We start from the raw sequence: 27,898 nt of genomic DNA on the forward strand, positions 1-27,898 counted from the left end.
CCCCTCTCCTCCCACTCCCACAATTTGTCCTTGAGCGCTGACTAGCCCCCTACACGTAACAACAGTGGAAATTGTAAAAACCGAGGGACCGCGAATCAACATCGCTAAGGGCAACTGCACCCTCCTCCTCCTCCTCCCTTCCTCCTATTCTCTCCCACACCTGGTGACTCTGGTTTCCCGGGAACCGGTTTGTACAGTGAACAGGTAGGCTGAGGGATTGACGGGTAAATATGACACAGAAAATGCAGCAACCGGCAGATGAGGAAACTTGTGGCTGAAGAAAGGACTGTAACTTCCTTATAGGTGTTTTTAAAACTGAGTTGAAGTGGTTCCGAGATGGAGGATAGATACCGTGTGAGTGACGGGACGGGGAAAACCCAGCCTTACTGGAGAGGAGGTCACTCAGGTACTGTGGAGATGTTTGTGTGTGATTAATTTCCTCAGACATGCGTATGTGCCAGTGTTTCCTCTCTCATTAAATAGACAAAAGCAGTTGTGTTGGCTTCCGTGTTAACACATGTTGTAAACACTGTCAGGGTGTCACTAAGCAAAAAATGTGGAGGAAGCACTGGTTTAAACAGATACACACACACACACACACACACATGCACTTTTGTGCTAACTACAGTCACTTAGAAAACATTCTAAACATGCAGTGTGCCTCTTGCAGTTGGGTTATTTTGTCAATCATGAATAGATAAATTGAACAAAACCTACATTGCAGCTAAATGAATTTGTCTTGCTCAAAATTACTATAAACATGTAAACACCAATGTAACTACAATACATGAGTGGCAGCATAAAATCAAGGAAAAAATCAAAAGTGAGTACTGCAGTAAAGTACAACCTGCATTGCAAAGCCACAGTCTTAGCTGGTTACAAACCCAAAATACATTAAATGTTTGAAGCATTTAATGTGTTTTGGGTTGGGAATAACAGCCTTGAATGGGTGTTGTCTGCACGCAATGCACCGGGAAGCCGAGTTGAGCCCAGACGATGTGTGAACTGTTTTCGGTTGCCTTTGGCAGAACAGTGTTTGTTTTTGTACTTTGTTGTCTTTTCATAGCTTATAATCAAAAATGGTCCAAACAAAGATGAGAGTGTTCTACTGCCCACTGAAAACCTTCAGACCCATTTCATGTTTAAATATATTGAATGTATCTACACAGCAGCATCAGAGCACATTGAAGCAAACACTTTAAAAGACTTGACTTCACTTTTTCTGATGTGAATTTCAAAAGGTCATGTATGTGATGCATGATGTATAATGCAGACACTTTATACTAGTGAAACACTGCAGACGCTGCTGGAGAAAAGCAAGACAAGTGGGGTTGAAGGAGGAGTGAAGAAGCGTAGCGAAGGGGAGATTGTTGATGATGAAGAAAGAGTCATTTTCTCTGTTGATTGATGCTGTGATACAGGTCAGAACCTATTTGGTGAGTCACAGCAAAGCTACAACTAAGAACCAAGTTGCTATAGAGCAGCTATATGTAAACAGAGACAGAGCTGCTGTCTCCACACGGCTGTCTGGGAGATGGACTGATGCGATAATAGGTTTGTTTACAACACACACATAGATAATGAGATATACACTATATATACACACACACACACACAGTCGTGAAGTTGTGATGAATGCCACAGTCCATTAACTGTCCTACAGAAGCGGGTCACGGCTGTCAAGGAGGACATGCTGCTGTGGTTTTGAGGAGGCTCGAACCTTACAGTATCAAAACAAAACCCAAACCACCGAGTCATGTAGCGGTGCGGTGGCAGCCACCGTGGCCACCGTAAGTGTCACACTGATGCCGCATTCATGTCATATCAAAAGTCACGAAGGAATGAGATGACATCTTGTTGCTACGACTTGGAAGCGTTCAGGTGTGTAACTCGTTGGGACGCCCACATCCAAAATCATTTTTATTTATGAATTTAAAATCAACCATAAACAGTACTCGCTTTTCATAGTACAGTTGGTTGCATTACTATGAATATGACTGATAATTTAGATTTTTTTTTGCTGACATTGGTGGATTTACTGCAGTTTTTCTCACCTGTGTTGACACACTTCATAATTTATGACACCGAGTGGGAGATATGAGTCAAACCATCAACCATACATTGTAAAATGACAGAAATACATGGATGTTGGTGGGGGAAATCAACCTGCTTTCTCAGTTCCTGCAAAGTTAAGGTTGCGCTTTCTGCAGAATAATAATAATTTTTTATTAGACCAGAGAGTTTCAGAATTTGTTTTCTTTCACAACAGTATCTTGGCAGCCCTAATTTGTAGATCATCTGTCTGCCTATTCCTCCTTATTAAACCACAGAGTTTGAGTCACTGCTTTACTTTTACAACTTCACTCTCCATCCTCGGTGTGTCATTGCCATCATCATTTTTTTCAAGACTCACATTGAACTGAATGGCAGCTATGGATGTGCTTCTATCACTGTTTCAGTATTCAGGCCTCACCATGACCTGTGGGTCACATTCCCAAATCCTTTCTACTGTGTCTGTGTGTGCGTGTGTGTGTGTGCGTGCACACATGTGTTTTCAGGCAGCAGTGTGCTTATGTGAGTCTGGTCAGAGTCTTGTTATGCTAAGAATCCAGAATTGGAAAAACAGGAAGTTGACAGACAGGAAGAGGAAGTTTGGAGTCAGACCAGTAGGTGGACCAACGGACTCTACCCCCACCAAGACAGCATCATGGGAGATGTTGGGTTCCCCTCTCTGTGTTCTTGCATCTGCAGTGCTATCTCAGAAACAAACAACCTGAACATCCCTGATGAAGCTGGTTTCATATCGGCTTGGCATCGTTTTTAAGGTGCTGCCACGTATGAGTATGTGCCATTTTCTTCTTTGAGCGTGGGTGTGTTTTCACCGCTGCCATAGTGACACATCCCCCACTTGAGGAAACAATAGGCATATGATGATGTTGGTCACATGGCCTGGAGTCTGTGAGGGTCACAGTTGAGTTACTGTGTTGTGTCTGATATGTATGTAATGCTTTAGATAAGCTGCTTGTATATGTGCTATACTGCTATACTCACTGCCCTGAATAGGGAACATAGACAACAGATTGGGGTTCAACGACTGCACCGTAAAGTAAGTAAGTGTGTGTGTGTGTGTGTGTGTGTGTGTGTGTGTGTGTGTGTGTGTGTGTGTGTGTGTGTGTGTGTGTGTGAACAGCAGGCAGGCCTGTCATGAGGAGTCCAGATGGTGGGTGGAGAAAGCCCTCCTTTAATCCCTGAGCCAGGATATTATACACTCCCACCACATACACACACTCACACACACGCACACACACACAAAGTCATTTGTACCTCCCCTCAGCCGTGTGCATGGCCCCACACTGAGTTTGCCCACTTTTCCTCTACGTGGCATTGTTGTTCACACGCCATCATGGCGGTCTGAGTGTAACACTGGTCCAGTGTTGTCATGTTGTATGTCACATACATCCTGTGCTGACTGGTATTGTTGTGACACACTGCTATGGGTTGCAGCAGGGCCTCCATGTTATTCAAGACAGTCATGTTACCTTCAGATTACCAGCAACAAAGCTACAAACCAGGCAAGTATAGCCAGCCACAATATGGACGTTGTCAATGTCTTCATGAGCTTGTGTGTTTTTTATTGTAAGTGAAATAATAACGTAATAATAAGTGTTTCATGGAGATTACAATAAATGATGAATTGAATAACAAAGCATATGCAATAGTCAGCTCAACTTTGATTAGTAGACTCACACACCAGTCACACAGTGCTGTGTGTTGCGTGTGTGTAGCTCCCATTGACAATGACTCACTTCCTGTAGCTTTGTCGCTCATCATCTGAATGTACTATAAGAGCAGAGGAGTGTGTGTGTGTGTGTGTGTGGTTGTGTATGGTGGGGTTGTGTGTGCGTGTCTTTTTAATTGTGTCTGAGTTATATGTGTGTGTAAGTGTGTGGAGGGGGGGGGAGTAATACACCATACTGTGTGGGCCCATCATTGTTTTTTACTACCGTTGCTATTTTCTCTTTAATCTTTTATGTGCATATTAAATGGCTATGTTGAGAGACTGTTAGCTCTCCCCATAGAGGATGCCCTACATATCACAGTCAGACTAATTAGACTTTCAATCTCCAAGGGGTGGAATATTCCTTTTTTATTTTCAAAACAAATACGAGACTACTACCAACACTGATCCCATTAAAAGCAGCAAGCACTAGAGCGGTCCAAAGTAGCAGCGGCTTTTGCCCCCGAATTTGAATATCTCCGGCTCCATGCATGTCCAGCAGACTGTCTTGGCTGTTGTTTATGCAAAATAACCTTTGACGGCATGTCACGCTTTCTCCCGCCCCTCTTCCCTCCATCTCCGCGTTCTTCCCCTCTCTCCCTCCGCCGTCGAGCCGGTGCCCCTCTTAAATAAATCATGCCGCTGCCTGGAACTACATCAGGCTCCTGCCCCTCTTCCCTCAGATGCGGGTTGAATCTTAAAATATCCTAATGTTCTCTCTAGTAACCGCCCGGTCGCCCGTGCCGCACGGCAGTGTGCTCAGTGAACGCTGTGTTCTGTCGTTGCAGAGAAGAAAGGCAAAGCCAGCTGTTTCCAGTCCGAGAGCGCTGACGAGGAGGCCTGCGTGGCGGTGAAAATCGAACACTCCAGAGGTAGGAAGCATCGCCTTCACTTCACTCACCTCGCTGCCTTCTGCCTCCTCTTCCGCTGCTCTGCTTTCACTCACTTTGCTACATTCTCTTCTTTCAAGTTAGTTATTTCGTTATCTCCCTTTTTTTTTTTTTTTAGCCCTTTCACCCTCTTTGCATCTTTTGCAAAATGCAATTTTACAAGCCCTGTTCTGTTCCCAAATCTGTTTCTCATGTGATGCACTGTGGGGAAAAAGCTAGTCTAGATATGCCATCGATGGCTATAAGCTATTCAGAGCTCAGTTGTGTGTAGATGAAGAGGATGTTCTGTTCTGTGGTTTGCATCTATCTATCTTCTGCTGGTGACGACACTGTCCATTTTTACTGCTGCTTGACCTAACCCAGTGTGTGTGTGTGTGTGTGTGTGTGTGTGTGTGTGTGTGTGTGTGGGAGGTAGTGCTGCCACAAGCCGTCTTACGATGCAACGCTTTTTGTGCCTGTCTGTCACCGCTTCTGAGTCACAGCAGGAGAGCTGTTCACATTTGCATTCGAAATCAATATCGCGACAGGAGTTTACAGCGTGCCCTTTCGCTCCTTTCTAAATTTAAACCAGATTGACTGAGATCCTGGACTTGCAGCTCTTTAAGTGAGGTAATGAATTCGGCCTCACTGAATTGAACTTTAAGAAGAGGCTGATATGCAGAGAGAGAGAGAGAAAGAGAGAGAGAGAGAGAGAGAGAGGATGCTGTGAAGGGCAGAAAAAACACTCTCCTCTGCAGCTCACAGCGATGCAGGGGTGTGAAGAGAGCTGCTGGTCTCTGCTCTATTTTTGTATCAAACTGTGTGTGTGTGTGTGTGTGTGTGCGTGTGTGTGTGCGTGTGTGCGTGTGCATTTCTGTGATGAATGAGCACTTCCCCTCGGCCCCCGGTTTCTGCCCATTTCTCTCTTTTGCTCTCTCCATTCTCTCTCCTCTTTCTTTATCCCATCTCGTTCTCCCCTGTTAATCCCTCTATCCATCCTCTCCCTTTCTTCCTGGGTACATCTGGCCTCTCATCTGTTTGTCCTCTCTCTGCTTGTCTCTCTTCACCCCCCCCCCCCCATTCTTCCTCCCTCTCTGTTTCTCCTTCCTTTTCTTCAAGCTGTCTCGAAGCCGTCTCCCTCAGCATTTCTCTTGCTCTTTGCCCACTCCATTTCCCCATCTTCACCTCTCTCTTTCTACCTCTCTCCCTCCCGTACCGCCCTCACTTTCTCTCCCGCTCTCTCTCTCCGTTAATCGCCTCCCCGTACAGTATTGTGTGTCTGCCTCTCTCCCGCGGTGTGTCCCAGGCTGCCCCGTGCCTCATGGCGGAGCAGACTGGGGTTCTAATCTCACGCTGGCCCTTGGATTAGGGGATGAGGCGGGGTTAATCTGAAGAAAGTCTGGGGTGGTTCAACAGAAACGGCTAATCCCTGTGTCTTGCCATAATGGTTAGCTGTCGCCCTGTTACACTGGGTCACACACACACCCAGAGACACACACACACACACAGTGCCAGCATTATGGCCGTGATGAAGGCTTTGTGTACTACAGTAGACGTGAAGCCAGACGTGTAACTACACACTCTCTAATGTCGTCGACTAATGTAGGGCAGCAGAAACTGTCAGGTTGTGTGTGTGTGTGTGTGTCGGCTTGTGTATGTGGTCCTTGTGTGTGGCTATGTAAGGTGAGAAGCAGCTGTTTATGTGTTATGTTTGTCTCAGTAGTTTGCATTTGCCTCAGTATTTTGCCCACCGCTACTGTGTCAGCAATGCTTTTAACAGTCAGGATCCTACAGAAACCTTATTTTTTTCTGCCTTAATCTATTTTGACTGCTGACGTTGCCTCCAACACGTAGAAAATAGTAAACATTGATTGAATAACAAAGTACATGCAATAGAATCAGCTCATCTTTGATTAGTAGACTCACACACCCGTCACGCAGTGCTATGTGTCACCAACTCCCATTGAAAATGACTCACGGGACCAATCCAAACCACTGATCAATGCATTGTAAAAATATCAGAAATACATGGGCATCGAGGGGAAAACTGTCTGTCTTTCTGAATTCCTGAAAGGTTTTCCTTCTGGGGACACATACTTAGGAAACACTGATGTGTATGAGGAAGAGGGAGAGTGCAGTTCTGTACGGTTGGTTGAGGTCAGAGGTCAAACGCCGCCGTCAGCCTCACTGATGACTCATGTGAACTCTGTCTTTATGTGTCAGCTTGAGTTTTGACTTTGCTGCGGCAAAGAAATCGTCTGACATTGCAATTTTGGTCATCATTACACAATGTTGTTTTTTTTGAGCAGTGGTTTTGCTTCAGGAGGATTAGTCTTCAGCCTTCCTGAAAACATGGATGTGTGTTTCAATTGTCTCATGCATGATAATGAACTGAACTGAGCTCGCTGCACTACTGGAGTTCTGTGCTTTTAATTGAAGGCAATTGAGAGAGAATTTAGCGAGTGGAATCCCTACTGGTCAGACTGGTTTTACTGAAAGAGAAAAATAATACCTGTCATTCCTTCTAATCCTGCGCCGCTCACACACGCCCGTGTGCACGCAGCGGTGCGCACGTGTGTATGTGAATGTGTACATGCAGCCACACGTAGATGAACACACACACACACACACACACACATACCGTACACACACCCACAGAGTACAAATCAGGAGCTGACGCGAGCTATGCTTACCATTCATTTACCATTTATAGCCGACAGCGTGATTTAAATTAGAAATGGTTTCCTGCGTTTTGTTCTTTTTTGGTCTGTAATCGTCTGACGGCTCAAAGTTGATGTACAGCGCTATAGAGCAGCGTTTACTCAGATGTGCGACTCTCGGCTTGACTGTCACACTCAGACGTAAGGGAGCAGCTCTGCGGCACAGAATAGATACAGAACATGGAGGAGCTCAAGTCACAGTTCCCCGTACAGACTTCTGCAAAAGGTACAACGTGTGCGTGCGTCTGTTCTCAGGAGCCTTGTTTCATTTTCATTTGAATTTTGGACTTTGTATTTTTCACTTGAGATCACAAGTTTTCCCTAGTTTGTGGTTATTTACTGAGATCGTCAACTGGTTTGTCTTGGCCCTGGTGTTTATATGCCTTGAGTGTTTGCCCAAGAAATGTGCCTGAGGAGGGAGCGTTGATGGAATAGTGGTTTAGAATAATAGCTTGTAGGCTTTGGGCTTCATTCTGCGTTTAGTAGACAGACAAGAGAATGGGTGCATGGTGCCACAGGCTGTTTTAACATGGTGTTTGTTAATCATTGATCAGATGAACTGACGCCCCGGGTAGACAGAACAAGAGCTGCGCTTAGCTGGTAGACAAGTCTGTCCTCTTCTGGTGGCCTGTGTTTGCATCTATCCGGCTGCCTGTATACAGTATGTCTCAGTCCCCCCCCCCCCCCCCCCCTCTCTCTCTCTCTCGCTCTCCCATATTGCCTCTCTTTCTCACACTTTAATAGGCCTACTCGCATCGCCTTTCTCTGCTACGTGCTTCCTCTGTTTACTTCTTTAATGAACGGATTAAAACAAATCAGTTTAGCAGCAAGAGGAATCTGGTAAACACTTTCATCAAGTTGTATCTGGAAGGTACAGTACAGTATGTGTGTGTGTGTGTGTCTGTGCATTCTTATGAGAGTGTGTTTTCACTGAATGACCTAAGACACTGCTATATATATTTGCTGTAAATCCAGAATTCATACCCGCTCGCTCTTCCTAACCAGTTTAACCTACTATGAGTATTCCTCATTCCTCAGAGTTGAGCGTCATTCAGGGAAGGAGTGGCTGCACTTAAATTAGCTGTCACTGCTGCTATTTGTGTGTGAATCCAGGCAGCTTCACGATAAATTCATTGACTCACTCTCGTTCCTGTCTAGATTTGCGCATTTTGCCGGATTACAGCGCGAGTCTCGCCTGCATATCCTGTCACAGCCAATTCAGGCCTGTCAGAATAGAGCTACGGGCCTGTCTGTATATGTGAACATCTGTGTGTTTGGGTGTGTGTACTAGTGTGTGTGTGTGTGTGTGTACATCTGCGTCGCTATGTACTTTTTTAAAGCCATTTCTAGTACTTAAAGAGGGGGTGTGTGAGAGTGAGAGAGAGAGAGAGAGGGAGGGAGGAGTCTTCCGCTGGTCTGTGAGTCCCTTTGCTGCGCTCAGTCACTTCATTGCATTGCCTGGGAAGATCGCGTGGAACCACTAAAGTTTCCCCCCGGCCAGCGCTCCTCTGGGACACACACACAAACACGCACTGAGGATACACTCCGCAGCTACTTTCCTCTCTATCTACCAGGAGGCCCTGGGTGAGTTAATTCACTGGGATTGTCAATGTTTGTTCTCTTTCTGTCTGAGTTTGTGTTGAGATGATCTGTGGGAATGACCGGGACAAGATTGCACGTTCCCACGTTGACTCTCTGCCTGATTTGTGAGAGTGTTAAAATGTTTTCGCTGCAGAAACTGGCTGAGCCTTTTGATATAACACTGTAGCACAATAAAAATGTATTTTATCAGCCTGTTTCCTTGTCAGGCGCTCCCATAAATTCTACCCTCTCGCACTTCAACCATGATGTAACAGCAGTGAACTCATTCATGGCACATCTGACAGATTTGGATTAGATATTCAGTTTTTTTTTTTCTTGTGTACTTCCCCTCTGACACCACTTCTTCCATCCACTGTCTTCGCTCCTGCACCTTGAAGTGACTGTATCCGCGCTCCCTTGACTAGAAGCCACCCAGAGCTCCCTTAATATGCTCGCCCATTTATTAAGAAGAAGCAGAACGTATTAAGAATTCTCTCAGACATTCTTTGTGATCGGAGTGTGTCGTCCCCCCGCGGGGTGGGGGCTCAGATCTTTTTTAGGCGAGAAAACGGAGCTTTCGTTTCGAGCGGTGTCAGACACTCCTCTGCTGCGCCTCTCGGTCTTGCGCTGGCAGGGTGGAGACAAGCGCAGGCAGACAGGTGTGCCATTGTGGGGGTTTTTTTTGTTGTTTTTTTTACCGACGGCTCTCATGCTGGAGTATCGGTGCGCACGTTGCCTCGGGGGTTTAGTGGGAGGGCGGGAGAGGGAGAGGAGAAGAGTTGAGCGTTGAGTGTAAGCAGCGGCAGACAGGTCAGGTGGGACAGGCAGCCCCGCTATCAGGTGACGGCGCTCCGGGGAGGCGGTGATGTCATGTGCGCAGCCGACACCTGTCTTCCAACAGTCACGTAATTGCGTCTGACTGAGGAGCTGAGTGGAGCTGAGCTGGAACGGCGCACCTGCCCTCTTGCCAAGCGACGGCCGCTGTAGTTCACTTTTACGCTTAGGGCAAAAGGTAAATAACCGCGTCGTTTGCTCTTTGAAAGCACCGTTAGGTAAGATAAGAAAGAAAAAAATAAAGATAAGAGAAAGACTATTTTAAGCTCCTTCGGTTAGTAGGCACTGGGATGATTCATTCAGTTATTTTTACTGTGTTTTTTTTTTTTTTGCAGAGAGAGACATTTTTGTCTGACTGATACATTCCGTCAGCCTGTGCTGTGCTAGCCGGCAGTAAACAGGGCATTCCTGTGTACTGCTGTCTGTGGCAGTAATGCTGTAGGCACCACTGACCACACACACACACACACACAGACACACACGCTGCCCTCGGGTAAGCCTCTGAGAGTTGATTCTCTGGTCATTCTCTCAGAAAGAAAATGGAGTGGATGGATGGAGAATGTTTAGTCTAATTCCAACACTTTTGCTTTTGATACTTTAGATCCTTCTGTCTCACTGACAGAGAAGGAAGGTGCTGTTCATATTTTAGATAGGTGTAGGGGATATTTGGGAAATCACAAACCCAGAGGCTTAAATCACAAATAGTTGTTGTCTAAATAGCCAAAGCAACACTAAGCACCGGTCCACATCTAACGGTGCTGCAGATATCTGACCTTTACGGAAGCATTTCTCATCCACCCCCCCCTCCCCACCCCCTCTCTCTGTGCTGTTTTGGATTTATTGGGATAGAAGCAAATGCCTTCGGGCTCAGTCTGCTCAGTAGTAAAATATGTTTTTGTCTCCGGAAGATAAAAGGCCAGTTGCCATGGCAGCACGTCTCGCCATCCTTAAAGCAAGGACAGAGCCAGAGGTTGAGTTTCACTTTGACTTATCAACTCCTCACTTCCCGAGCTGCCATAGGAACCTGAAAGTGTTTCATTTCTCAGTATATCATTTACCTCTATGTCCTGTTGGGTTAAGCACAGGCACACTTATAATGTAAATGTGCAAGTTGTATGTGTCAAGATATTGACACATACAACTTGGCGATAAAATCCTGTCATATCATAAACTAGGATATAAAATCAGACTGAGCATGCTCACAAGGCTGAATGGCAGAGTCTCCACTGTTCCCCAGAAGCTCCTGTTTCCATATGTTTATATCATCCACATCAACAAGTCCCCCCCCCCCCGCGCCCCCCCCAGACACCAGGAGCTCCCTCCCTGTCATACAGATGGAGGGAGAGAAGGAAAGTCTGCAGACTGGGGCCCTTTGTGCCACCTAACAACTTAATGTCCACGTGCTTTTGCTTCAGCAGGGCGATGGCTGCTAATTTGCATGGAGGTCGATTAGCTTTGCCAGGCCAGTTTTAACAAGAGGATGCATGTGTGTGTGTGTGTGTACTGTGTACTAACCAGGAGCAGCTGTCCCTGCCAGACATACTGGTTCAGAGAAAGGAAGTAGTACTGTTTGCTGACACAGAACTGCCTATCCTTTGTTGCCCTAATGGTTCAGATAAAAGCTTTGAGCTGGGCGATCTGATCCTAGATCAGATCTCCACTTTGTCTACACAGACAGGTGATAAAGAGCGATTGGTATAGTGCAGATTTGGGCCAAATATGGTTGCATTTTTAAATACTTATCTCCCTATATACAGTACATCTCTCTATTTCTATCTCGCACACTCTATCTTGCTTTGTCACACTTAACATACTTGCACAACTTGCTCTGGTTCAGGCTGGGAAAACCTACAGTAAAGAAGTGATTTACAGCTAAGGGACCAGTGTTTGACACGGTTAATAACAACCCCAGGAGAGAGAGCCAGGCTGTGGAAAGCGGACCCTCTGCAATCTCCCAAGACGAATGTCGTATGTGGAGTACGATGTGTAGGTGGAGACGCAAGTTTGAGCCAAATATGTATAATATGAGGCGAAACTTGTTTCCTTGTGATCCTTAATGTGGCCGCGAGGGGAAGCCAAGCACGTAATCAAGAGGAATTCCTGAGGCCGCCGTTAGAATTGATCAGTAATTTCGGGGCCGTGTTTAGAAAGTTAGCTCCCGCCCCCCAAAACGCAGCGTGGGACCGCTTCCAGTCAGACGGTCGCTAAAGCTGTTGTCTTTAATTACGGTCAGGCTGTAAAAATAGAACCTGTCACTATATGATTCTGTGGTTTTCTTTCCTCTTTCTGTTTCAAGATCGGTAAGATAAAGATCACTGTAGAGAGGATAAATACAGGGCTCCGAGCAGCACACTGGCGTATAGTAACTCTGTCTCCCTACAACATTTTTGTACACAAATTACATCTACTCTATGTGCCTGCATACATGTTGTACCATTTATAAATAGAGGTGCACACCACACTCTACTCTGACACCAATCCTTCATATTTTTCAGTTTGAGATTTTAACACCACTTCAACACAAGTAACATGCATGCACGAAACAGTTTTCTGAAAGAGAGTTAGCTTACTTTATAATGTAGGAGTCTGAAACTTCACATCCTTTCAGCGGATAGAGCTTGATCTATTTTTGAAAAAGAAGAGATTGAGTGTATCAAGGAATTAAGGCTTCTTCTCAATGATTTATATCGCTAAGATGGAAAATCACCAGCGGGGAGGATGACCAGGCTGTAGACTCTGTAGAACGAACACTGGACACACTATAGAGACATAAACAACAGTAGTCACAGGTTTCAGTTGTGGCCAAAGTGTAAGTCTGTATGCTTTATGCTCCGCTCTCCAGACTAGGAAATGGACCAACACACAGATCGTTTATCCATGCAACGTTGGTCAAGCACAAACAGGGTAGAACAAAGCTGCATCGATTCCTGCACATAACCTATGCATCAGTGCCACTTGTTAAATCACACACACCCATTTAAGTGACCGCTGTAAATGGAGACTAATGCACTAATAGAAAACCTTTTTGCTTTTAAAATAATGAGACCACCTACTTTCTCCCTGGCAAGATGGTACCATATATGGATGCTTACCATACTAGGCTACATGTCTGTGTAGGTTGGTGTGTGTGTGTGTGTGTGTGTGTGTGTGTGTGTGTGCATGGGGTCAGAGAGAGGTAGATTTAGGCTACTGTAAACACTGCCAGTCTGTTCTGCCTGTGTGTCTGTCGAGCCATTAAATTAGTGCCTGGTCTATCTAAACACTCTGCTCCTCTGATGCTGTACCATCTGTGGCCAGCTGGTTGGGTAAAGCCTCACTAGTGCCGATCGTCAACTGGATCATTAGCTGGATAATCAAGTGCACTGTCTGGGACTCAAATATTTAGCCTTAGTGCTGTTCATCACGTGTATTCAGCACACTCATATGTGAATATATGCTGAACGTGCAAATATAGTTCAACTGTAAGTAAGGATGGGCTGTGGGTTTTATCACTGTATGGGACACAGTGAGGCTGATGGTGTATGTGTGTGTGTGTGTGTGTGTGTGTGTGTGTGTGTGTTTAGGCAAAGTCAGAGGGTTCCCACGGGCCTTGGAAGTCCTTGAGAGTTTGTGGATTTGAGCAAAACAAAATAAGCTCTTGATAGTGTTTGAAAGTGAATGGATGGCATTGAAAGTACTTGATATTTTTGTCAAATTTTAGCCAAATTAATCAGTATGATTTCACCAGGATTTCTTGTCTTGGCAAGATCATGAGTAAAAAATGAGGCCTCAATGAATTTGAGGCCTCATTGTCATGTGTTACCCCTCAGTGTCAAGTGTTACCCCAAAACATACCAATGCTGATTTCTTGAATTTCACCAAAACAAGACCTTGAAAGTCATTGAATTTGATGTCCAAGTGAGCGTGGGAACCCTAAAGTCAGAATAAGTACAGTGAGCATTACGGACATTTTGTGTTCATCATCAACAGTATGATCCTGTCTTGCTCTGTATTAATGGACATTCTCTCTCTCTCTCTCTCTCTCTCTCTTTCTCTCTCTCTCTCTCTCTCTCTCTCTCTCTCTCTCTCCCTCCCCCCCTCTCTCTCTCTCTCCTCCCCCCCCCCCCTCCTCCAGCTCTAGGCAGCAGCCCATCGTGCAAGCACAGCAGCCCGCCCAGCGTGAGGGCTTGTCTCAGTCGGGCGGGCGGCGGGACGAGCGAGAAGAGCAGGGGGGCAGGGGTCAATGGAAGAGGCTCTGGCAGCAGGCCTCCGCTGCAGCCCAAACCACAAGGTACACAATGGCAACAGCCCACCACGACACAGCCAAACAATGTGTGTGTGGGGGGGGAAAGAAAGAAAATGACACAATTGTCACACGCTGCCGGACGCAAGCGTATCAGAGTGTGAGTCATATGTGAGTCTCAGCAGTAGCTTTCTCACCTGCACTCCCCACTGTTTAATGTCTCTCTAAGCGTATCTGCTGTCACTAGAAACACTGTATGTTGTATAATTCACAAGCCACCCATGACTCAGTGCATGTATGACTAAGTACACGCTCACGCCACCACAGGGGAGCAGTGAAAACAGAAATAGTTATGTAACAACGGTGAACCCTGAGCTTTGTTCCTCTTTTGTTTGACCGTCATAAATCATTCTCAGCAGATAAGACGAGAGAGACACCGGACTCTTCTGCAGCTCTAAATCAAACAGCAACTTCAATTCCAATAATCTGTATGAACTTCTAATAGAACTGAGCAGAGTTTGTACCAGAAAAGTAAAAAATTAACTGTTCCTGTTCTCTAAGCTATGCCAAAAACCTGTCTCTTTCATTTTGAATGTTGAATCCAGGTCAGTGTCCTTGGTCTGGGGTCAGGGTTTTAGTTGAGATAACTTGTGCTGCCCCCTTCAGTTCCAAGTTGGCATTACAGCGAAATATTCCCTCATGGGCCACCGAATCATTAAGGCTCTTTCCACCAGCGTCTTAAATTATTCCCCCTAATTTCTGCAACTCATGTCTGTTAGTTGCAATCATTCCTGTGCTGCAAAATCAATATTTAACAAAGGTACACGTACCCATTTCTCTTTCCATCCATACATGGTTTAACTCTCGAACCTCGTCTGTCTTCTCCCCAGTGCCTCCGAAGCCAGCGCACCTCCAGAGCCCGGTGACGGAGCTCTCCTCCCCGCTGGGCCGCATCCAGAGACCGTCGTTTAAAACCAGCATGGAGGAGGGAGGAGGAGGAGGAGGAGTGGGGGGCCTGGCCAGGGAGAGAGCCAGGGAGAAACACTCCAAAGTCTCACACCTTATCAGCCGCTTTGAGGAGAACAGGTACGGCCCTTTTCACCTTTAAGGTAGTGTGTGATGTCATTCCCTCTATCTGTACTGGCACCCATCCCATCGCTGCTTTGGATAAGTAGAGGCGCGTAGGGTGGCGAGGGAATGAGTGGAAAGTATGTAAAGATGAATTGAGGGGTTAAGGGATTTGAGGCTAAGCAATTGCTCTATTCTATGCACAATCTATTCTATTCTATTATTCAGCACCAGTGGCTCTTCAATACTGCTCTCGCTCCAGAAAAAATTTTGCTGACTCAAAACGGGTCCGCATTATCTCACAGTCAGTGACTGGCTTTGCAATTTTACAACGATGGATCGGTTCGGGTCGAATAATTCCAATACGTGTCACTTAATAGCTTTTGTAATAGAATGAGCCCATTCAGGCTGTTGTAATCAGTGTGTGACGTCTCAGACCGCGCAGAAACGGAAAACTTTGTCTTTCCCAACATTTCCTACCACTATTTCAAGGATGAAAAGCAGAAGTCCTCGATTAAAGCCTCTCTCTCTGTCTGTCATCAGCCTGACTCATTGATGCGAGTTCAGACGCGAGCCATAGACAGAGTGAGGGGAGATTAGCCCGTGCTTCACGAGCCAAAGCGTTAGCGAGGGGATGAAAGGAGATTTGTACAGGCGGGGGGAAACACAGCTCCTCATTCAGTTGTGGGACAGACCTCACTGTTGTAAGATGAAACCCAGGAGAACGAGGTAGGATCTCTACAGCTAACTGTTCTCTCATCTTTAATGTCTGCCTCTCTGATCTCGTTGCTTTGTAGTTACATGCTGATTTAAAATGCACAGTTGGCTGTGGTTTTACAAGGATTTTCACTTGAATCTGGAATCCTGTTTCTCATGTATAAATAGACTATCTATTTTCTGTAAGGCTTACTTACATTTTGCAACCGATCAAAGTTGGCTTAGTGTATTTATTTCTTTTTTTTCCAGCTTTATGTCTTCTTTCATGGCAAGTCCAAGTGTTGATTGTAGCTGCAGTCTTCTCTATGTTAGGGAGGCCCATGGGTGGTGGTGAGGGGCACAAACAATGGTGCCCTTGTCCCAGCCGCTCATACAGTAGAGTCAGAGTCCAAAAGCATTCGGTCAGCAGCAGTAGCGCACCAAAGATTCACTCCAGTCTGTTGCCACTTATTCCTCAGCACTGAATCAACTGTGATATACCAGCTCTGTCTGGTATGGTCACTTTAAGAAAATGTCACTACTGAATCTAACCTTGCATCCCAGGCTTCCTCCTCACCTTTCGTTTTGGAGGTTCGCCACACGGAACCAGGTCGGGCATATCCTTTCCATTCAGACCCGGCGGGGGCTGCGAGGATTAGCCCTCTAGTGGCCCTGGAACAGAGGAGAAAGGCCCCCGCAGCCTCCAGGAACAGAATTAGCCTACTAATATACTAATCTGGTTCACATGGCGCTGGCTGCCTTAAAGGAGCCTAGACTGCCACATGGCGTGTGAAGCTGTTTTTAATGCGCCGCTTGTCTAGTTGAGCCTGCAGAGGCTGTTTTAAAACACTGTCATGTACTGGAATACCTCCTGTGTCACCAAACGGTTTATTTATATGCAAAGAGGAACTGCTGCATGCATCTATACAGAATGAACTTGCAAACTCTTCTGCGTGGAGTGTGTTCACGGTCTCTGCCGATAGTATTGAATATACTCTAATATGTCAGCCAATCATAGCAGTGTTCTGTCTTCCTCTGAGAGGTAAAGAAGATATTGTTTCACACTGAAACACCTCTAGTGGCCTACAGCCCAGAAGTGATTCATCTGTAGAGTGTTTCACCAGCCTGTTGTTGTTCCCCTATTTATACATACTTCCTGTTTCTACCGGACAGTGACACTCTACGCAACTCAAACAGTTCAAACATCACCTGCTTGAGTGACGCCTGTTTGCCTCAGAACTGTTTTACAGTAAAGATTATATCACAGGTATCTCTTGTTTTTGTTGTTCTGCTGCATATTGCTAATGCTCTAAGTGTTCAAAATGTTGCCCAGGCAAAAGAATTGAGGCTTCAGCGAAAAGAAATGTAATGAAATGAGATAACTAGGTTACTGCCTGCTGTAACACCGGAAGCTGTAGTGAAGGAGGAGCCTCCAATGTACAGAACAAGTCCGGTGGGTCGCAGACAGGGAAACAGCTGGATAGACTGCCAAGACAGGATGTAGTGCTACTGAATGGTCATTGTGTGTGTGTGTGTGTGTGTGTGTGTGTGTGTGTGTGTCTGTGTGTGTGTGTTAATCCAGCTTCCAACTCTATGCTGTATATCAAATTGTCTTCTGCAAATTGTTTTTCCATATCATTCATGCTCAAGCGAAGAATGAAAGGGAAAGAAGGATCTTACAGCACAGTGTACAATATGGATTATGTGTGTATGTGTGTGTGTGTGTGTGTGTAGAAGTAGGGCAGCAGGGTATCTCCAGGGAGTAGTGTTGTACCTCTCCTCCTTCTCCACTCCTCCTGTCCTCCTCCTCCTCCTCCTCCTCTCTCCTTTACCTCCGTTCCTCCGCTGCCCCGCTCTCTCACACTTCCCCTGCATTATCTCAGCTCTCTGCAGCCCCACAAGACAGAGGGAAGTTTGTGCATCCCCACAGTTTTATTTTTAACTCTCTCACACACAAGTGCAGAAGCTCGCTGCTCGCCGTCGCTCCCCACACTCCCTGTTCGGCGTGCCTGAGCAGACCCCTGCTCTCTTTCTCCTCAATCTTTCTGCCTCACCCCCCGTCCCCCCCCCCCCCCCCTCCTGCTGTTTCCTCTACTCTGTTTTTTTCTGTTATTTAACTTTTTCTTTGCCGCACTGACCGACTTCCTCCTCGTCTCTTCCTCTGTTCCTCCAGCAACACGGAGAACAAGAGAGACGGCTCGCCGCTCAAACAGATCAGCAAGTCGGCCAACTGCAGCCCGGCTCACCGCGGCTACCAGAAGCCATCGGAGAGCAACAGGATACAGGAAAACCACTCGCCGGCGGATTCGGCCTCGGCCTCGGCGCCGGGCACGCCGCGGGATGCCCACAGGCCGGCGGCTAACGGGGTGCTAGCCCAGATGGACCTGGAGCGGGACAGGGAGAAGGAGAAGGAGAAGGAGAAGGAGAAGGAGAAGGAGGAGAGGAGCAATGGAACTGTAAGGATAGAGACTGCTGGGCTAGTCAATGGAGATATGGGGGACGGGAGCGCGGAGCAGAGCGGTGATCACTCACCTGCACACACAGACAGGACTGGTACAGAAACCCACACTGGGAATGAGGACAGTGGGTCTGCAGCAGAGACGGAGAGTGAGCACAGCAAAGAAGAAGGGAGTGCAGAACAGAAGGTATGTGCATGTGTGTTGGTTGGTTTTGTACAGCTTTAGACTGTGTTTGTGTGTCTATCTCTCTGTCTTGCAGCCTGTAGTGTATTTTTCTATCTGTGTATGCTGGGAAAAAAACTGCTGGTATGTTTACTTACCAGTGCCATGTGTATTTATATCCCCAATGTCAGATATTTATGGGCTCTGCGCAGAAGTGCCATGGTATCTGCTGTCTCAATTCTCTGACTTGGAAATATCTCATGATAGACAAACATAATTCCCTCAATAGAGACACAATGATGCCCCAGCCAACCAGCTTTCTTCTTTATCTCAGCTCTGTGTGCAAAAACTGTGCGTTACAGTTCAATGGAGATCTTCTCTGAGCTACTACTCCAACACTGTGAGGATAGAGTTACAAGCAAACTGTGTGTGTGTGTGTGTGTGTGTGTCACTCAATGCTGGTGTGTGTGTGTGCGTCTCGATCTGTCAGCTGGAGCATGCCCTGTGATCCGATGTAGTACATACTAGAGGGGTTATTTTCCGTGAAGGCCGAACAGATGTCGAACGCTCCAGCAGCTGAATTCGTGCCTCGGCGGACCCCCATGGGAGCCTGTGGTGCCTGCTGTTGTCTACTGATTATAAATATCCGGAGTTCAGATCACTCTCTGCTTTCTCAGGCCTGAAATCACTGTATATCTCTATGGCATGAGAGGTGACCAAAATGGTACTAAGCTATGCCACCATTTGAGCTAGAGGCTCCACAGTCGAATGCTCATACTGAACACATACTTCTACTTATACTTTTACTTTGTCAAGTCGAAACTTACCACTGCTGTTTTTTTGGACATGGAGCCATTGCGTATGCTAAACCAGTCACGTCTCTACTACCTTCAGTTAGATTTTAGCCAGTTTACCTCTATGCTTTGATCAAGATATTTGATGGAGATATTTTGGATGGAGTTAAAATTCAGTTCATGTTACAGTTATTCCATTTTGAAAAATCAATTAATTTTTCAGTTTTCTGATTATCTTCAGTTAATACATCACAACTGGACCTTAACAACTGCTTAAATCCTTCCAGTCAGCCAGGTTTGCAGCAATTCAATTGACTTTGTGGTGTGCCTCCACTCAGCGGAGCTGTTACTGTCTGTCACCCAGCATGGTGACTGTTCTGCATGTGAACATTTATTCAAGAGAAATATCCCATTAAATGAAGCCTTAGTATTTGAAAACCATCATGAAGCACATTATTCTCATTGTGAGACACAGTATATTTGAAAACAGATTCAAGAAACATGAAGAAAATTGGACTTTTAACTTGAGAAAAAGTCTCAAATAAACTCACCAAACAAGCAATATTGTGTATTTTCTGAATAATGAATGATGTGGAAATGTGAAGCTCTTGGGCTGAGCTAGTTGCCCTCAAGGCTCATAGCCTGGCAACTGAGAGAGTGATACTGTTGCTTGTGGTGTGAAATATTCTGCTGCCATGGCCATTCTGTCAGTAAACTGGCTAGGCATGTGACTAAAACCCAAACTTCATCACATGAGTATGCCTGTGTGAATTTATGGTTTCAAAAATTTCATACAGTTTGGAGACTTCCAAATGTGACTAAGTTATTGCCTGATATGTTGAGTTGTGTCTTTTGTTTGATTTGGTCTCATTTCCCTTCTTCCACCTTTTCATTTCCTGTTCTGAGAGGCCCGTCTACACCGCACCGTCACCCCACTGCTAATAACACACATCACAGTGTTAACATGCTGTGTAACAACACAACGCCATGCAACAAGGCTACACTCGAACAGTGTACGAGTCACTGAGGCACTGAACATGCAGAGGCCGGGAGCAGCATGAGTACAGTCATGATTTGTGATGAACATTTTCTCATTGAAATGCAGGAAATACAACATGATGTGAGAAGTTGCTCTCTGATGACTATTAGCTTAGAGAGTAGTGAGTTTTTACTGTTGACTTCTAAGGAGATCAGTGACTTGAACCAAACAGGAACTTGCAGAAGCATGGAAAGAAACCTACAGTTGCAAATGACAACAATGTGGAAGTGAATATTGAATAGGACTGAATCCATGACCTTCAGACTTTTGTTCTGCACTCCTGCATTAAGTGTTCCAGTCAGTGCTGTCTTAATTCCATCCAGTGTGTTGAGTAACATACAAGGCCCTATTTTAATAAAGACCTCTGTAGAATATAATATCCATTATTCATCATTAGTGAAGTATTGGACTGAAACGGTCATCATGCGGACTATGGACCATGCTGCTGACTTTCTAGCGCAATAAAATAAGATCACTTTCACACTTCACTAATTCATTAATGATTAGAAGTTGTTGAAATAAGATCGCCATGTTGTGGTACACATATATATCAAAATTCTCACCATTGTACCTCATGTGCCATTTTCCCAGGAGACAAACGAACAGAAGCTGTATAAGATTGCCAGCGAGCTCCTGCACACAGAGAAGGCCTACGTTTCCCGGCTTAACCTGCTGGACCAGGTGAGGAACTCCTGTCTACTGTGAAGCTCCAATTCACTTTTGCATTCTGATCATGTCACTCGGTTTACTAGGTGAATCAAACCTATTATTTATCACTTATCACTTCTATGTACCAGCTGTTCTGTGCCAAGCTAATGGAGGAGGCGGGTAAAGGAACATTCCCCATAGATGTGGTGAAGAACATCTTCTCCAACATCACCTCCATCCACACCTTTCACAGCCAGTTCCTACTTCCAGACCTGGAGAAACGCATGGGAGAATGGTAAGCTTCAACTTACACTGAATGAATGGTGACTTAATTTGTGGTCATCATTATTACTGTTATTTATAGAGCGCTTTTAACTAATATGATTGTCACAAAGGGCTTTACGGAAAACAAAGGACGCAAACATAAGGATAATAAAAACAAGAGATAAACTAAGTACATTACAAACTACAAGAAATGGTGGAAGAGTTTGCATGTGCCTGTGCGTGCTTGCTTGCTTGTGTTTGTTTCATTTCTGGTCAGTTTCCTCTATTAATTGAGTTCTGACAGATCGTGACGATACAGGGAACTGGTGGTCTCCAAGTTATGGTTAAACTCCGCAAAGTCACGTGATCCACTTGTGAAGGATTCACCCTGCTTCCCTCCCTGCAGGGCGTCCACACCTCGCATCGGGGACATCCTGCAGAAGCTCACGCCCTTCCTGAAGATGTACGCCGAGTACGTGAAGAATTTCGACAAGGCCATGGAGCTGCTGAAACAGTGGACAGACCGCTCACCTCAGTTCAAAGCCATCATTCAGGAGATTCAGGTACTGTGAGCCAGGATCCAGTCCGGGCAGACTGCAATTAGATCTTACAGAGTGGTCGAGATTCAGAAAGGACACGGGCACGGAATCATGCTGAAGTCTTGTAATGTGCAATAATGTACTGCTACAAAGTTTTCACAGCACAGCAAAGCACTATAGTTCACATTTTTGTATCAGTAGTTGTTTTTGTCAGTAGCTGAATATGATGTAGGTTAACTATAAGTATGTTTCTGTGACCTTTGTCCCACCAAAATACGATGCAAAAGCATTATGATATTGTGTGAAATGTGTATGAAACAAAGTAGATTGAAAAAAAATATTTGGGCTTTATGGTTATTGCTGGACAGAGCCAAGAAGTGTGTGGCTGCCTGACGCTGCAGCACCACATGTTGGAGCCGGTGCAGAGAATCCCTCGCTATGAGATGCTGCTTAAAGACTACCTGAAGAAGCTTCCTCAGGACGACTCCGACCGCAGAGATGCAGAGAGTAAGTAGAAAAACCGAAAACCCAGGCAGGTTTTTCCAGTGAGATACTGTCTATTATGTTAAATTTAAAGGTTACCCATCACCTGTCTTTGTGTTTTTCCCCAGAATCATTAGATATCATTGCCATGGCAGCCACTCACTCCAACAGCGCCATTCGAAAATCTGTAAGTAGAGACACTGATACAACCAGCTTCCTCTGCCTGACGCTTCTTAACCTCTGCAGCACAGTCAGATCCCACTAAAATGAAATGTCCCATCCTCGTTTAGGAGAATCTGAAGAAACTGCTGGAGATCTACGAGATGCTGGGCGAGGAGGAGGACATCGTTAACGCCTCTAACGAGTTCATCAAGGAGGGCCACATCCTGAAGCTGGCTGCCAGGAACACCTCGGCCATGGAGAGATACCTCTTCCTGGTGAGAGAAACCGCCGAGCACGGAAAACATATTCCTGTCTGGTGGAACGCATTGCGGGGAAATAGATTGCAGTGAGACTCCATCTGCACTAGTCAATTGAATCAAGTGACTCATTTCATGCCAGGAACACCTCTGTGTTAGGATACATTGGGGGCACATGAGCAAATCTCTCAATTACAGATATTGCCAGATGATGCAATTATCGTCTGGCTGTTTCCTATTAGCTAGAGGCCGAATGTGTCCATCTGCATGATTCAAGGTAGAGGCTCTGTTTAAGACTGCCACCTGTTGGAAGAAAATAATGGCACCAGCTTAAACTTAAACTACATCCAGTGTCAATTGATGAATCAGAATATTGCTTATCCATACAGTCACATGTGAATCTATACCTACAGCTGCAGTGTTAAATACTTTTTGCATTTTGCTACAATGCCACAACTTGTTGATCAGTGCCGCAATCTACTGTACATGCACTATGCTCTGACTTTTTGCAACTTTTTGCGTCATTCTAGAGCATACACATATGTTTTTTTACTTTGTTTCCTTCTCTGCCAGTTTAACAACATGCTGTTGTACTGCGTGCCCAAGTTCAGCCTGGGAGGGACCAAATACACGGTGAGGACGCGCATCGGCATCGAAGGCATGAAGGTCTTGGAGACGATCAACGAGGATTATCCTCACACCTTCCAGGTGTCAGGGAAGGAGCGGACACTTGAGCTCCAGGCCAGGTACACACACATTACACAAGCTACATCCAGTAGTTTGAGTGTAATTAAAGAATAGATTTAATTAAAAGAAGGATCCATTCTATTCAATTTGATCCTATCCTATCAAGCTAGCCTTAATGTCACATCTGATCTGGCTGCTGGAACTAAAACCAGCACCTGATAAATATAAACATCCCTCTCCTGTTCTCATAAGTATAGAACTGTAATTGCAAGCGCTGTAAAAAGGTACCAAAAAGATTCAGTCCCAGACCCTCCCGAGTTGATGTATAATTTGCACCCTACATAATTTCACTTATATAGACCACTTTACCATTTTAACTCTTAGAATAACTACACCCAAGCTCCAGAACTATAGAAAATCATGATGCTTTAAGTGTCTAAATACACTGTTTGACCACAGCTAACCGCTATGTTGGTATTCCGTAAAAAGCGTTCCTCAGATGTATTTCGTAAGCTGGTTCAACACTAGGACTGTCATATAAACAACCAAACTTATAGATATACTGTTTCACTATTATGACATTTCTGTTTTTTTTTTTCCTCCTCAGCTCAGAACAGGACAAGGCAGACTGGATTAAGGTACAGACAATGTTTTATTTCCTGCTTATTCTCTTGTTTGATGATATGCTGTTGTAGGCAGGTTCGGATGAGTCTGGCTCATTTGATGTCTGTATGTCCTTCAGGCTTTCCAGGAGACCATTGGGATCTTTCAGCAAAAAAATGAGACCTTCAAGTCCGCATCGAAGGACGTGGAGGAAGTATCGGTTAGTGCCGCTTCAAAATAGTATAAAACGTCGCCCAAAATCATATTAATTGGGTCAAATGTCTCCTGTGTCTAACCCATTTCCACCAGCAAAATACGCCACTGCGGTTGTACTGAATATATTTTGCGGATGTGTGTGTGTGTTTTTCTGTAGACGGCAGAGCTGGGGAAGCGCGCCCCGCGTTGGATCCGTGACAATGAGGTGACGATGTGTATGAAGTGCAAAGAGTCCTTCAACGCCCTGACAAGACGGAGACACCACTGTCGAGCCTGTGGCTATGTAAGTGATCAGCCTCTGTGCGATCATGTGCCTCTTCTTTCTCTATCAGCCTTGATGTCACTTTATACTCTGGAGAGTTCTGTAGTGGGACAAGAATCCATGCCATGTTAATTGACTGTTATCTTAAAATCAACATCCATTTGAATGTAACGTATTTTAATTTGAGTGAGAGATAACTGTAGAAGTGACAAGGACGTTCTCTGCCTCTGCAGGTGGTGTGCTGGAAATGCTCGGACAATAAGGTGCGGCTCGAGTACGACGGCAACAAGGTGAACAAGGTCTGCAGAGACTGCTACTCCATCCTGACTGGAGAGGAGAGAGCCGAGGGCAAGAAGAAGGGCATCCTGGAGGTGAGAGGATGTTTGGACACACACACACATACACAAGCCAAGAGCTAGCATTGCTTCACTGACCTTGTTCTACTACGTGTTTGTCCTCCCTGTGCAGATCGAGGCGGCCCAGTTCACCGGCAGCAGCATCATGTGCGGCTTCCTGCAGTACTGTGAGAAGAACAAACCCTGGCAGAAGGTGTGGTGTGTCATTCCTGAGAAGGAGTGTCTGGTGCTCTACCTCTACGGAGCTCCGCAGGTAACAGCCCGACCCCGGCCCTTCAGTTCATCATTACTGAAAGATTATTGAAAGCTGGCATGTGTGCAAAGTTGCTTTGGAAAGTGACCACTGCAATAACTCCAATTTTGGTTCTTTTCATGTTTTAACTTAAACCTCTATAGGTTGAGATAATCCTACAACCCTTGGGTTCACGAAAACCTTTTCAGAACCAATTAGATGAACTGAAAAATGCCAGGTGATGTCACCACCTGTACTCTATAGAAGGTGACATCACCTGGCACCAAAGATCAGCCAATAGCAGATGGCAATTTCAATAGCATGCTTTTTACCCTTAGATGTCGGGCTTTACTCAGATTTGGGTTTGGTGTTACATTACTCTTTAAGAGACATCCATACAGACTGCTCTCTCTCCCTCACACCCTCCCTCTCCTCAGGATGTGAAGGCCCAGAGCACCATCCCTCTCCTGGGCTACTTGGTGGACGACAGCCCCCGGCCCGCCGACCCTCCGGCCAGCTTCCGCCTCTCCCAGTCCAAGTCCGTCCACAGCTTCGCCGCCGAAACCGAGGACCTCAAGCAGCGCTGGCTGAAGGTGATCCGGGTGGCGGTGACGGGAGAGGTGCCGGAGCCCAACGACAGCAGCGCCGGCATGATGGACAACATCAGCGCGCAGGAGGCTGCTACTGACAGCTCATAGATGTTTTGTACAAAGCAAGAGGCTGTCGGACTGCTCGAGAAAGACACGATGTGCAGATGTGTGCTGCACCAACACAACATAGAAACTCCCTGTGCTGCCCTTGTGGGTTTGGATCTCGCATTCAAAGACAAAGTGGAAAATCAGTGCTGGATAAGCTGCCTTTCCCTGTTAATCTCTCTATTTCTTCCTGGAGTTTTTAACAATCCCATGCAAGAACGCAAGAACTTCGATCCACTGCTAGAGCTGTGCTGGAATGCAAAAGGACATTTCTGGTGCAATCATCACTAGAGCAGGGGGACCTCAGGATTGTTTCTGCTTCCCTCACACAGGCACTATTACGGACAGCTCAAACTCAGTCTTCAAGGACCCTCGACTCCTCTTGAGCCAAACGGACTACCCACAGACTTACACAGTGCCCTATACAGTATGTGAATCAAATCAAACTATCTAAGCTCCCACACACTGTCTGCCTGTGCTATAACTCAGCTCTGTGTACCTGTACAGTATAAATGTTACTTTTCTTTTTTTTTTTTTTTTTTGTCAAAAAGGAACAAATGTGTTTTTAATGTACAGAAATAATCAGTTCCAGACCTTGTTTTGATAATATAGAAAAACACCTAAGTATGATATAGAGTATCCTCAGTATTTCTCTCTTTTTCATTGGAGTAGATGCCTCCAGAACTGGGAAAATGATCAGCAATGAGTATTTAAATCATGTAGTTTCACATCACGATAGTCCCGTCTTGCCTCACTTCTCCCATCAGTGGAAATGCACAAACACGGTCTAATCAAACTATGGATGCACCATGGCTCATCTGCCTGCCTGCCTGCCTGCCTGCCTGCCTTGCAATTAGTAGCACCCACCCTAAGTTTTTCTTACGTTAAGCTAAAAGAAATAACGTGCAAATCCTGTCAGTTTTGAATATAATACATAGACAGCTGACAGCAAAATACATGGAAGGTTGTAGAGTTGCTTCAACCTACAGGCTTCATAATGTCACCATGCAAGGAAGGCAATGTGAATGCCCAATGTCCAATCAAACTGCTCCTTTGGTGTATGTCATATTTTACTAGGACTGAGTAGTGCTGTTTGTAGTAAAACAGCACGACAACCCTGTGTATTCTAATATCCAGTAGAGCATAAATAACGATACACACTCAGTCACGTGCAGTACTGCGGATGAATGATAAATGGTTGTCTGACTACAGCAAATCAAGGATAAATGGGCTAGTAGGATTATTATCAGTCTTTATGTGGCAGGGTCTTCTATGTAGATGCATTTGGAGAAAGTCGGAGGAAGCCGGAGTGTCTTCCCACCATGCAGCACAATCAAAGACATAGACGTAACAAGGCGGTGTGAGCAATGTAAATGTGTGTTTTTAAATGCTGTAATTAATTTTATTATTTAAAAGTAATTTATAGAATATTGATGAGCATGATCTTAAAAGAAAAGTAGCACAAGAAAGTTCTATCCCCCGATTTGTTCTGTTACTCTCAGCCAATTCACGGTAAACTAAGAAGTGCAGTAGGTAGGTTTTATTTCTCGCTAGACAGCAATGCAGCCAATCATTAGTACTGGAATGACTTGGGGTGGGGGGGGGGGGGGGGGAAATGTGCCTATTATTATATCCACAGTGAGTGTGTTCATTTACATGTTCCCATTTGCAGAATTTCCCCTTATGCTCGATGCTGGTGCTCACCTGTGTCTCACCCCTCTAACTCTTCTCCCCTCTCTCCTCTTCCTCAGTATTCACATCCAAAGCAAGAGCACAAACTTCCCCGTCTATAAGATCTGAATGTACAGCCAGATTTTTTTTTTTTTTTTTACGTACACTGTCCCCTCCTCTCCTCCCTAAAGGTTTGAGAATCGACGCACTTTACAGTCCTATATAAAGTGTACCTTGTAAGAAAATAAAACAAGATGAAATATTATGGAAGTGGGTCTTGCCTGTTTTTATTGTTAGTTTTACAAGTTGCTGCTATGACTTTCCCTGATACATGTACAGTACCCGATACAAGTCTTTACTTTTGTTATCACCCCCTCTAAATATCAGATTAAAGTTGATTTATCCAATAATTGGTCATTGTCCTCTCAGTTGAAGCTGGCTTGGATGAGAAATGTTAGAAAAGTTTACTCTCTCCTGCTGAAGTAGCTTTACTTTGATTTTATCAAGAGGATGGATCAATTTTGGGGGTGCAGCGGAAAAGTAATATTAATTTTGCTTAAGTTAGCCATTGTGAAATGAGCCATGACTAACACATTGCTTT

At 45.3% G+C, this 27,898-nt stretch overlaps 1 protein-coding gene across 1 annotated transcript; it reads left to right on the forward strand.

The window, feature by feature from the left end:
• Positions 1-305: 305 nt before the first annotated feature.
• fgd4a (FYVE, RhoGEF and PH domain containing 4a) lies at positions 306-27,562 on the forward strand. The gene is made up of 19 exons (XM_071896819.2): positions 306-406; positions 4,567-4,650; positions 13,897-14,052; positions 14,895-15,090; positions 17,942-18,413; positions 20,814-20,903; positions 21,020-21,165; positions 21,541-21,697; positions 22,042-22,180; positions 22,285-22,343; positions 22,447-22,593; positions 23,149-23,321; positions 23,870-23,900; positions 24,005-24,085; positions 24,239-24,364; positions 24,577-24,714; positions 24,812-24,952; positions 25,369-26,053; positions 27,378-27,562. Exons 1-18 carry the CDS (start codon positions 337-339, stop codon positions 25,627-25,629), a joined length of 2,667 nt encoding a protein of 888 aa, XP_071752920.2. The 5' UTR covers positions 306-336; the 3' UTR covers positions 25,630-26,053; positions 27,378-27,562.
• Positions 27,563-27,898: the final 336 nt, after the last annotated feature.

Source organism: Centroberyx gerrardi, chromosome 4 (genome assembly GCF_048128805.1).
Source record: "Centroberyx gerrardi isolate f3 chromosome 4, fCenGer3.hap1.cur.20231027, whole genome shotgun sequence".
NCBI classification, from domain to species: Eukaryota; Metazoa; Chordata; class Actinopteri; order Beryciformes; family Berycidae; genus Centroberyx; species Centroberyx gerrardi.

Bases quoted from the DNA above. Each gene is read 5' to 3' on its own strand.
- fgd4a (XM_071896819.2), top strand. From the start codon at position 337: ATGGAGGATAGATACCGTGTGAGTGACGGGACGGGGAAAACCCAGCCT. The intron at 24,086-24,238 runs GTTAGTGCCGCT...GTTTTTCTGTAG, and splicing joins AGGACGTGGAGGAAGTATCG to ACGGCAGAGCTGGGGAAGCG. The intron at 24,365-24,576 runs GTAAGTGATCAG...CTGCCTCTGCAG, and splicing joins ACTGTCGAGCCTGTGGCTAT to GTGGTGTGCTGGAAATGCTC.